Source organism: Brachyistius frenatus, unplaced genomic scaffold, assembly GCF_029030835.1.
Source record: "Brachyistius frenatus isolate BFR_SWC_R1_liver_20210118 unplaced genomic scaffold, ASM2903083v1 Contig_236, whole genome shotgun sequence".
Classification (NCBI taxonomy): Eukaryota; Metazoa; Chordata; class Actinopteri; family Embiotocidae; genus Brachyistius; species Brachyistius frenatus.
Window position 1 is genome coordinate 374,666 of NW_027210835.1, and position 10,335 is coordinate 385,000.

Here is a 10,335-nt window from a genome sequence, read left to right on the forward strand (position 1 = left end):
GACTGCAGTAATACTTCAGCTACATGAAGTATTCATTGTACTATTAGTACTAGAAGTACTCCTACTGATAACAATAATAATGATTTTAATACAACTGCTGTTAATACTGCTGATAGTACTAATACTTCTACTACAAGTACTAGTGCCATTAAAATTATTATATTACTAATAATAACATTAGAATACTTGTACAAGTACAACTACTACTGTCAGTAGTGCTGGTAATACTACTGCAGATACTGTGAACTCTGGAGTACTTTCACTACTACTACTGCAGTACTATTAATACTTCTGTTATCATTTATGATACTAATACTCTAGTGGTATTACTACAGGTACTGCTGTCGATCATTACAATCCAATCATTCAAACTTTGTCACATGCACGGGCACTACGGACCTTCATCATCATCCTCCTCCTCCTCACCCGGAGAGGAGGGGGCGTGGCCACTGGCTCCGCGCGTGAGTGTAAGTGTGTGAGCAGCACGTGCAGTCTGAGAGGAGACCTGTTCCCGCTCTGAGTCTCCAGATGAATGTTTCTTTGATGGATTATTGATCATCACAGCTGCACGTGTCGGTGTCGACGTCATGCTGGATCAGACACGGAGCTCGTGATCGTTTGAACCCGGAAACTTTGACTTTTAACTGTTTGAATTCTACAGTGGCGTCACTTTGTTTACTCTCAGCTGACCTATTGATGATCAATATTTCCTGATCCAGCTGATCAGCAGGATGAAGATGGTTTTTAGCTGAGAGGCACCTGCCGAACTGCTGACGTCACCAGGTGTTCCCGGAGGGATGATTATTGGCTGCAGGAGCAGAGCGCGGCAGTGACGTACGGTGGCCTGCAGGGGGCGATGGCCGCCGCCTACAGCAGCCGCCACATCGTAGAGGATTACCTGCACTACAAGCTGCTCAATAGGGGCGTGGCCTGGCGTTTCCCACCACTGCCACACAGAGCGGGTGGTCAGCGCAGGCGCACTGAAGCTTCATCACCACCATCATGGAGATCTGAGGATGAATCCCAGCCAGGTAGGAGGTGCACTGTGTTGCCATGGTAATGGTGGGAGTGGTCTAGCCTACTTGAGTCACTCCTCATGATGTCACTGCTCCCAGCGTAGTGACATCATGAAGAATAGATGGATGACATCACTGTTTTCTGCTCCTTCTGTAATGACATCATCCCGTCATGTCCCTCCCACTTCCTCCCAGCTGTTGTGATGTCACATTGTAATGACATCATCTGTCTCCTCCCAGGCCCCTGGTTGGCCCCGCCACCGCTGCAGGTCGTGCTGCGGAGCGCCGGCGATGAGCTGGAGCGGCGTTACCATGACGACCTGTCGGACCAGGTGTCTCGGCTGTGCGGGGACGGGGACGGCGGCGGTGGCGCGGCGCTGCGACGCAGCCTGACGGCGATCAGGGAGGAGCTGTTTGTCGACGGGGTGAACTGGGGACGCATCGTGGCCATGATGGAGGTGGGCGGAGCTCTGAGCGCCGAGCTGGCAAGGACAGGTGAGCCGGGTCGGGTGGACGACGTCGCCGGCTGGATGGAGGAGAGTCTGGACGCAGCGGAGCTCCGAGGATGGATCCAAGACAACGGAGGATGGGTGGGTGGTGTCTCCTTGTCTCCTTGTCTCCTTGTCTCCGTCCTCCTCGTTCATCCTCCTCAGACCTACAGACAGTTTTCTGGTCTCAGAGGGTCCCTGAGAACGTAGTTCCTCCACAGTGATCCGGTCCCTGAGGGCCTTAATGGAGGTAGTTCTGAAAGGAACACCAGGACCCGGTTCTGGGTTGAAGAGGTCTCTGCAGGTCCTCCTGCAGGAGGACCTCCAGGGCAGGATGTCCTTGTAGGGGTTCTGGTCTACAAAGAGGTTCCACACACACACAGGTTCAGTGATGCAGAGTATTTTGGTTTGAATGCAAATGAAATGTAAAGTGTAGAAAATCCCTAAAACTCTGAAGACTGTGTGTGTGTGTGTGTGTGTGTGTGTGTGTGTGTGTGTGTGTGTGTGTGTGAGTGTGTGTGTGTGTGTGTGTGTGTGTGTGTGTGTGTGTGTGTGAGTGTGTGTGTGCGTGTGTGTGTGTGTGAGTGAGTGTGTGTGTGCGTGTGTGTGAGTGTGTGTGTGTGTGTGTGTGTGTGTGTGTGTGTGTGTGTGTGTGTGAGTGTGTGTTGTGTGTGTGTGTGTGTGTGTGTCGTGTGTGTGTCGTGTGTGTGTGTGTGTGTGTGTGTGTGTGTGTGTGTGTGTGTGTGTGTGTGTGTGTGTGTGTGTGTGTGTGTGTGTGTGTGTGTGTGTGTGTGTGTGTGTGTGTGTGTGTGTGTGTGTCGTGTGTGTGTGTGTGTGTGTGTGTGTGTGTGTGAGTGTGTGTGTGTGTGTGCGAGTGTGTGTGTGAGTGTGTGTGTGTGTGTGTGTGTGTGTGTGTGTGTGTGTGTGTGTGTGTGTGTGTGTGTGTGTGTGTGTGTGTGTGTGTGTGTGTGTGTGTGTGTGTGTGTGTGTGTGTGTGTGTGTGTGTGTGTGTGTGTGTGTGTGTATGTGTGTGTGTGTGTGTGTGTGTGTGAGTGTGTGTGTGTGTGTGTGTGTGTGTGTGTGTGTGTGTGTGTGTGTGTGTGTGTGTGTGTGTGTGTGAGTGTGTGTGTGAGTGTGTGTGTGTGTGTGTGTGTGTGTGTGTGTGTGTGTGAGTGTGTGTGTGTGTGTGAGTGTGTGTTGTGTGTGTGTGTGTTGTGTGTGTGAGAGAGAGGGGGGATTTAGAAACGAGGTTGACATCTTTGTCAAATGTTTAAATGATTCAGTAAAAAAATGAAAAATAAACATTAAAGAACAGAACCGGACTCCCTTTGAAAAACGTCTGATTTAAGAGCAGCTGTGAGTTAACTGTTCTGCTCCAAAACTTAACTGGTAACTTTGGACCAGCTGGTTAGTAACCGGTTTATTAAATATATTTAATATATATAGTTAACTCGGGTTAAACAGCCGACCTTCCTTTGAAATACGTCTCATTAAAACCTGGATCATCACTGCTGCTTCATTCCAAACCTCCACTGAGAAAACCTCAATTTTATCACCGAAGCACCGCCTGGGTGCCCATTCCAGATAATTAACAGTTAACAAACACAGTCATGTGAGTTATTTTCTGCACTCTGATTGGCTCACAAAAGATGCAGCAGCTCCTGTGACAGACATGTGGCTGAAAATCATGAGAAATTTAAACAGTCTGGTTGTAGTGAGAGAGGCTTTTACTTTCTATTTATATTCTCTCCTGTGGTTTCCTGCTGTTTAATCTGCTGCCTGATAAGACGTGTGTGTGTGTGTGTGTGTGTGTGTGTGTGTGTGTGTGTGTGTGTGTGTGTGTGTGTGTGTGTGTGTGTGTGTGTGTGTGTGTGTGTGTGTGTGTGTGTGTGTGTGTGTGGTATTACCTAGAAGTATCTTTCTTTCCAGGTAATCAGTGTGGTTGAGTTTCCGCCTCAGGCTTCAAATCAGCTGACAGACTGTTTCTGTAGAAAACACACACACACACACACACACACACACACACACACACACACACACACACACACACACACACACACACACACACACACACACACACAAGGACTTGAACAACTGAAGAGTGTGTGTGTGTGTGTGTGTGTGTGTGTGTGTGTGTGTGTGTGTGTGTGTGTGTGTGTGTGTGTGTGTGTGTGTGTGTGTGTTGTAGCTTTAAGAACAGCTCAGCTGCTTTCTCAGAACTTTGTGATAAAATTTTCCACCGAGACGTTGAGGCAGAAACAGAAACGATGATTTGGATGAAGCCGTCAGTTCCTTGTCTTCTTCATCTTCCTCGTCTTCATCACTCCAACCTGCAGTGACTTTTACATTTCAGTCTATGTGAAATAAAACTGAATAAAACCAAATGAAACTGAGCTCACACCCTGAAACACGTGGGGGACGTGATGAGGATGAGGAGGGTCCGAGACGAAGGATGAAGCACACAGAGTCTGATGGTGTTTGTTGTGCTCCCCCCTAGTGGACGAACACAGCAAACACCTATTATATTATATAATAAATAGAAATAAAAGCGGATAGAAAACATGAAGGAGCTGGACTGGAGCCCTGCGGAGCCCCTAAGTGATGGTCCACCTGTGGAGGATGCTATAGTAACGTGTCTGGATGTGGGAGGAGCCAGCTGATGAGTTTTCAGTTTGTTCTGCTGATAAAAGAATCTATCGGTATAAAACTACTTCATGTCTGAACACCAAGTTTATTTATCAGAAGAAGAAACTTTCAAACTGATCCGTTTCCTGTCGCTCTCATTTCGCAGGATGCCTTCGTGGAGCTCTACGAGTCCAGACCAGCCAGGTTCTGGTCCCTGAGGACCGTGTTTGGACTGGTTGCACTGGGAGCAGCTGGGATCACACTGGGAGCCCTGTTCACCCATAAATAAATAAACCCTGTTGGTCTGGTCCAGTCCAACCAGAACCAGCGTCCAACCAGAACCAGCATCCAACCAGAACCAGCGTCCAACCAGAACCAGTGTCCAATCAGAACCAGTGTCCAACCACAGCCAGTATCCAACCAGAGCCAGTATCCAACCAGAGCCAGTGTCCAACCAGAACCAGCAGCCAACCAGAGCCAGTATCTAACCAGAACCAGTGTCCAACCAGAACCAGCGGCCAATCAGAACCAGCGTCTAACCAGAACCAGCGGCCAATCAGAACCAGCGTCCAACCAGAACCAGTGTCCAACCAGAACCAGTATCCAACCAGAACCAGTGCTAAGCTTGTGCTAAGCTAGGCCAACAGTTTCCCTTGGCCTCCAGTCTTTGAGGATGAACACACACCAGAACTACTGACTGTAACAGGTCTCCCATGTGACCCCGATGACACCAACGAAGAAGAAGAGTTTCACCATCATCACTGATGGTTTGTTTCCTCTCAGCTGGATTTAAAATCTGATTTCCTTCGTCCACCCTGTGAGAACGAACTTCTGAAATGTTTTTAAAGAGGCTCTGAGCTCCTGGATGTTGTTTTATGTGAATGATTGACAGACAGCGAGAACATTGTTTCTGTAAATAAAACAATTAAAGATGTAGTTTTTATAACGATTGTACCATCAACTGAAGAGTTATTGTTGTTGATACATTCAGATTTAATAAAAAATGAGTCTTGTTAAAATCTATTTTTATTGTTGTTGCTTCGTTGAGACGATGCTGATGTTCTTAAAACATTAAAGAAATGAGAATAAAACACTGGAAAGACATCATCAGGATGTTTTATTGGTTGTTTGAACAGCACATTTACAAAAGTCTGGATGAGTCTCAGGAAATCTACTTCATCTCTGTGGAAAAGCTCCGGCCAGTCTGCAGCTCCGACTCGACATGATGGCAGTGAACGCATCACGAGGAGGTTTCCTGTGACCACCTGCTTTCTCTTAAAATACTAAATTTCCCAGAATCCACAGGGGCGCCCTGGAATAAACATGTACTTTATATATATGTATATATATATATGTATATATTGATATAAAGTCGGACTTGTAAGGTGTAATCTGTTTGAGTCTGTTGTGAGCGCCCCCTGCAGGCTGAAACATCTATAAATCCATTCATTTAACAATAAAATTAATCTTTGTACAGATTCTTTTAAACTCTTACAGCAGGACTCTTTTACGTGTCTATAAAATAACTTGCGTAGTCTTTAGTAACGCAGCGAGGACAGGCAGGTACGGCAGGTAATGAGTGCCCCTCCCCCTCCCTCACGTCTGGAATGATTTTAAAACTCTCCACATAAAAACAGTCAAAACTACTTTAAAAACACTTTGAATTGTTAAATTGAAGATTTTTTTATTTGATTTATGTAACGTGAATAATTATTTGCATCTTGTCCTGAACTGATAAAAAATAACAGCTGAAATCAAATTTTGCATCTTTTTTTTGTGTAAATAAATAAATCTGAGTCACAGCTGCAGTGATGGATGTTCACCAGTAGGGGGCAGAAAACACTCTCAGGAACACAGGACATTTCTACCATTACATGTTTGGAGGATTTGCGGTCTTGTTTACGTCCACACTCGTGCAGCAGTGATGTCATCCATGTTGCCACGGTGACTATCAGATTGTCAGAGACCATGAAACTCGTCCAGAATCGAACACACCTCGTCTCTCTGTGGTAAAAGTTTGAACCATCGGAGGTAGCCGAATAGCTCCAGTGCATGTCAATCACCCACAGGCCCCTCCCACCTCCAGAGCAGCTGTCCAATCCCTGCACCAACTCCTCCCTTTCTGGTGGACAGCCAATGAAAAAGAAGACTTTGAGACTCGCAGGCCAATCACACATCAGGCTGCTGTCAGCTCTTTCTTGACCCCGCCCCTTCCTGTCCCTCTTTTTCTGTGGTGGTCGGTTCGACTCAAGCGAGGCGAGTTACAACGAAGATGATGTTATGCTGCCTCTCCCTCTGGTTCCTCTCCCTCTGGTTCCTCTCTCTTCTCCTCCTCCCCCTTCTCCCCGTCCTCCCCCTCCCCCTTCTCCTCTTCATCTTCCTCTCCTCCACCTGCCTCCCCCCCCCACTCCATCTTCCTCTCTGTCTCCTCCTCCTCTCTTTCTGCTGCCTCTCCCTCTGTCTCCCCATGCTGGCAGCTCTCTGCAGCATCAACCTCCCTGCAGCTCCTGTCTTTACCAGAGTCCTGGTCCTGGTCCTGGTTCTGGTTCAGGTCCTCTTCCCATCCCTGGTCTGGACTCTGATCCTGTTCCAGTTTCTGGTTCAGACCCTCATCTTGTTCCGGATCCAGTCCCTGGTCGAGACCCTGATCCTGGTCCAGTCCCTGGTTCAGGTCCTCTTCCAGTCCCTGGTCTGGACTCTGATCCTGTTCCTGATCCAGTTCCTGGTCCAGACCCAGATGTGGTTCAGATTTACTCTCTGCCTCTGCAGCTGGCTCCAGTACCTGGTCCTGGTCCTGATCCAGATCCTGATACTGGTCTTGTTCCAGTTCCTGGTTGAGGTCCTGGTCCAGGTCCTGATGTGGTTTAGATACACTTTCTCTCTTTGTACCTGGCTCCAGTACCTGGTCCTGGTCCAGTCCTTGGTCTGGTCCTTTGTCCTGGACTTTGTCCAATCCCTGGTCCCGACCCTGATCCTGGTCCCCACCCTGATCCTGGTTCTGGTCCTGGTTCTCCTCTGGTCCAGGTTTAAATGGTGTCTGTGGATCCAACGAGTCTAAAGCCGTGGGCTGCGAGGGGAGAGACTCCTTCCTGCCCAGACCTGTGGACGGAGAGACGGACAGGTGAGTTGGACGGTGTGTGTGTGTGTGTGTGTGTGTGTGTGTGTGTGTGTGTGTGTGTGTGTGTGTGTGTGTGTGTGTGTGTGTGTGTGTGTGTGTGTGTGTGTGTGTGTGTGTGTGTGTGTGTGTGTGTGTGTGTGTGTGTGTGTGTGTGTGTGTGTGTGTGTGTGTGTGTGTGTGTGTGTGTGTGTGTGTGTGTGTGTGTGTGTGTGTGTGTGTGTGTGTGTGTGTGTGTGTGTGTGTGTGTGTGTACCTGCAGGGGTCAGAACCAGCGCCTGCAGGATGTCGGACAGAGAGACGATGCCGATGATGCGAGACTCTTCATCAACGACGACCAGCCGGTGAACCTGTAGACACGTTTAAAATCAGACTCAGGTGGGACTCAGGTGGGACTCAGGTGAGACTCAGGTGAGACTCAGGTGGGACTCAGGTGGGACTCAGGTGAGACTCAGGTGGGACTCAGGTGAGACTCAGGTGGGACTCAGGTGGGACTCAGGTGGGACTCAGGTGAGACTCAGGTGGGACTCAGGTGAGACTCAGGTGGGACTCAGGTGGGACTCAGGTGGGACTCAGGTGAGACTCAGGTGGGACTCAGGTGGGACTCAGGTGGGACTCAGGTGGGACTCAGGTGGGACTCAGGTGAGACTCAGGTGGGACTCAGGTGGGACTCAGGTGAGATTGGGATGATTCAAACGTTGTCAGTCAGCTGATTGACGGTGTCCGTTACCTCGGCCTTCACGATTCGGTCCACGATGGTCTCCAGAGTCTCCAGTTTGTTGCACTTCATGACTCCCTCGAAGTACTGCGAGCGGTGGCGCAGCGCCTGCGTGACCGTCACATCCAGGTTGTTGTAGGTCTTCTCTGCTGCCAGGTTCTGTGAACACAGATTCACACTCAGCACCATAAACACACCTCACACCTGCACCGGTGTCTGCGCCGCCCGCCGTACTCACGATGACGTCGAACTTGGAGTAGATGTCCACCACTTTACCTGCAAACACAGACAGGACGTCAGCACACGCTTCACTCTGAGCGGTCTGCACACGCGTGTGGCGAAGCGGCGCTCGGTTACCTTTGTGGTCGACCACGGGCAGGGCGGAGACGCGACGGTGCGTGAACACCGACAGCGCCGTGATGAGCGGTGTGTCAGGGTGGATGTAGGCGATGTTGGCGTACGTTCCCACACCGAGCTCCTCCAGAGTCTGCTTCATGAAGGCCGGCATGGGCATCTCACACACCTGACACGCACACACACACACACACACACACCCCGGACAAGTGTTGTAATATGAATGAACACTGGTGTAAGGAGCAGTCTGTCCACCAGGGGGAGCACTGTAGTTTCTGTACAAAGTGCATCACATTCTCAAAAGACAAATAAACTGGAGACTTTAACTTGTGATTCAGAGTAAAAGCTGATTATCAATCATCAGTATTTGATTATGTTTGTCAACAAAGAACTGATTAATATTTGAAGTTATTGACCTCACTATGTAAAGCACTCCGAGATGGCAATATAAATAAAACCGGTTATAAACAGGAAGTGTGATGTTGCCATGGAGACGGTGAGTTGTGCTATGGACTCACAAAGAGCTGCAGGAACTTGAGAATCCTCTTGTGTGTCAGGATGTAGAGAGCGTTCCCGCTGACCGGGTCGATGACGGGGAGGCGATGGATCTTGTTCTTTATCAGCGAGTACACCGCTTCAAATATACTGGTGGTGGTGGTGGTGGTGTGTGTGTGTGTGTGTGTGGGGGGGGGGGTATTGATGAATGCAGGAAAACAGAAATATGTTCAGTAAAGTCCTTGTTTTCCTTCCTCATCTTATTTTCAGCAGATAATAAATTATTCATTGATGCCTGTAAATTTAACGCTGTATAAAACACACACACACACATTTTATATTTAATTTTGTTTTTTACTGTTATTTAATTGCTTTTTGTTATTTAATTATTATTTCATTGCTTTCCTGTATGCTGCTGTAGCGAAAAAGAAAAAAAATTCCCTTTGGGGATTAATAAAGTAACTACCTAACCTAACCTAACACACGTAGGTACCTGGCATCAGGTGAGATATGGACCAGAGGTTTGAAGGTCTCCTGCAGATACAGCTCTGTCAACATGGACATACGTGTTATCTACAGGTTCATATGATCTCTGATGTCATCGAGTTACAGCTGCTGATTGTCAATAAATATTGATCCAATAATAACAACAGTTCGTACCTCTCCACGTCTCAATCTTGTGTTCCTCCAGCTCGTAGATCTGCACCTGACGGAGACACACACACACACCTTAACTCACACACACCTTAACTCACACACACCTTAACTCACACACACCTTAACTCACACACACCTTAACTCACACACACACCGTAACTCAGACTGCAGCTGAGTTGATTCATCTGAAGAAAGTTAAGAAGTTAAAATCAAATATGAGCATTTCATAAATAGTGTTACTTGACGTGTGTGTGTGTGTGTGTGTGTGTGTGTGTGTGTGTGTGTGTGTGTGTGTGTGTGTGTGTGTGTGTGTGTGTGTGTGTGTGTGTGTGTGTGTGTGTGTGTGTGTGTGTGTGTGTGTGTGTGTGTGTGCATGTTACCATGGGGGATTTATAGTATCTGGTCAGGATGTTGATGAAGTCTGTGATGGTCAACATTCCTGAAACGAAAACAGAGTTTCGACGGATAAACACTCTGATGGAGTCCCCACATGGACAGACGGGTCAACACACTCTGATGGAGTCCCCACATGGACAGACGGGTCAACACACTGATGGAGTCCCCACATGGACAGACGGGTCAACACACTCTGATGGAGTCCCCACATGGACAGACGGGTCAACACACTCTGATGGAGTCCGCACATGGACAGACGGGTCAACACACTCTGATGGAGTCCCCACATGGACAGACGGGTCAACACACTCTGATGGAGTCCCCACATGGACAGACGGGTCAACACACCGATGGAGTCCCCACGTGGACAGACGGGTCAACACACTCCGATGGAGGCCCCACATGGACAGACGGGTCAACACACCGATGGAGTCCCCACATGGACAGACGGGTCAACACACTCTGATGGAG

General features: G+C 48.5%; 2 protein-coding genes across 2 annotated transcripts in view; one reads left to right on the forward strand and one right to left on the reverse strand.

The window, feature by feature from the left end:
• Positions 1–172: 172 nt before the first annotated feature.
• LOC138633781 (apoptosis regulator Bcl-2-like) lies at positions 173–5,255 on the forward strand. Its single transcript, XM_069720237.1, has 3 exons — positions 173–1,031; positions 1,257–1,606; positions 4,296–5,255. The coding sequence occupies exons 1-3, from the start codon at positions 857–859 to the stop codon at positions 4,416–4,418; spliced, it is 648 nt and encodes a 215-aa protein (XP_069576338.1). The 5' UTR covers positions 173–856; the 3' UTR covers positions 4,419–5,255.
• A 933-nt stretch (positions 5,256–6,188) lies between these two features.
• The window catches only part of LOC138633792 (5'-AMP-activated protein kinase subunit gamma-2-like), a 17,645-nt gene continuing 13,498 nt past the window's right edge, over positions 6,189–10,335 (reverse strand). The window contains exons 9-18 of the mRNA XM_069720244.1: positions 9,849–9,907; positions 9,472–9,517; positions 9,305–9,359; positions 8,835–8,961; positions 8,320–8,485; positions 8,201–8,238; positions 7,975–8,121; positions 7,501–7,594; positions 6,525–7,228; positions 6,189–6,251 (exon numbers count right to left, since the gene is read on the reverse strand). Coding sequence (XP_069576345.1) covers positions 6,189–6,251; positions 6,525–7,228; positions 7,501–7,594; positions 7,975–8,121; positions 8,201–8,238; positions 8,320–8,485; positions 8,835–8,961; positions 9,305–9,359; positions 9,472–9,517; positions 9,849–9,907 — 1,499 coding nt within the window. The remainder of the gene's footprint in view (positions 6,252–6,524; positions 7,229–7,500; positions 7,595–7,974; positions 8,122–8,200; positions 8,239–8,319; positions 8,486–8,834; positions 8,962–9,304; positions 9,360–9,471; positions 9,518–9,848; positions 9,908–10,335) is intronic.

Excerpts from the sequence above, each read along its gene's own strand:
- LOC138633781 (XM_069720237.1), top strand. The coding sequence starts at position 857 with ATGGCCGCCGCCTACAGCAGCCGCCACATCGTAGAGGATTACCTGCAC. Across the intron at positions 1,032-1,256 it reads TGAGGATGAATCCCAGCCAG|GCCCCTGGTTGGCCCCGCCA; the intron begins GTAGGAGGTGCA and ends GTCTCCTCCCAG. Across the intron at positions 1,607-4,295 it reads TCCAAGACAACGGAGGATGG|GATGCCTTCGTGGAGCTCTA; the intron begins GTGGGTGGTGTC and ends CTCATTTCGCAG.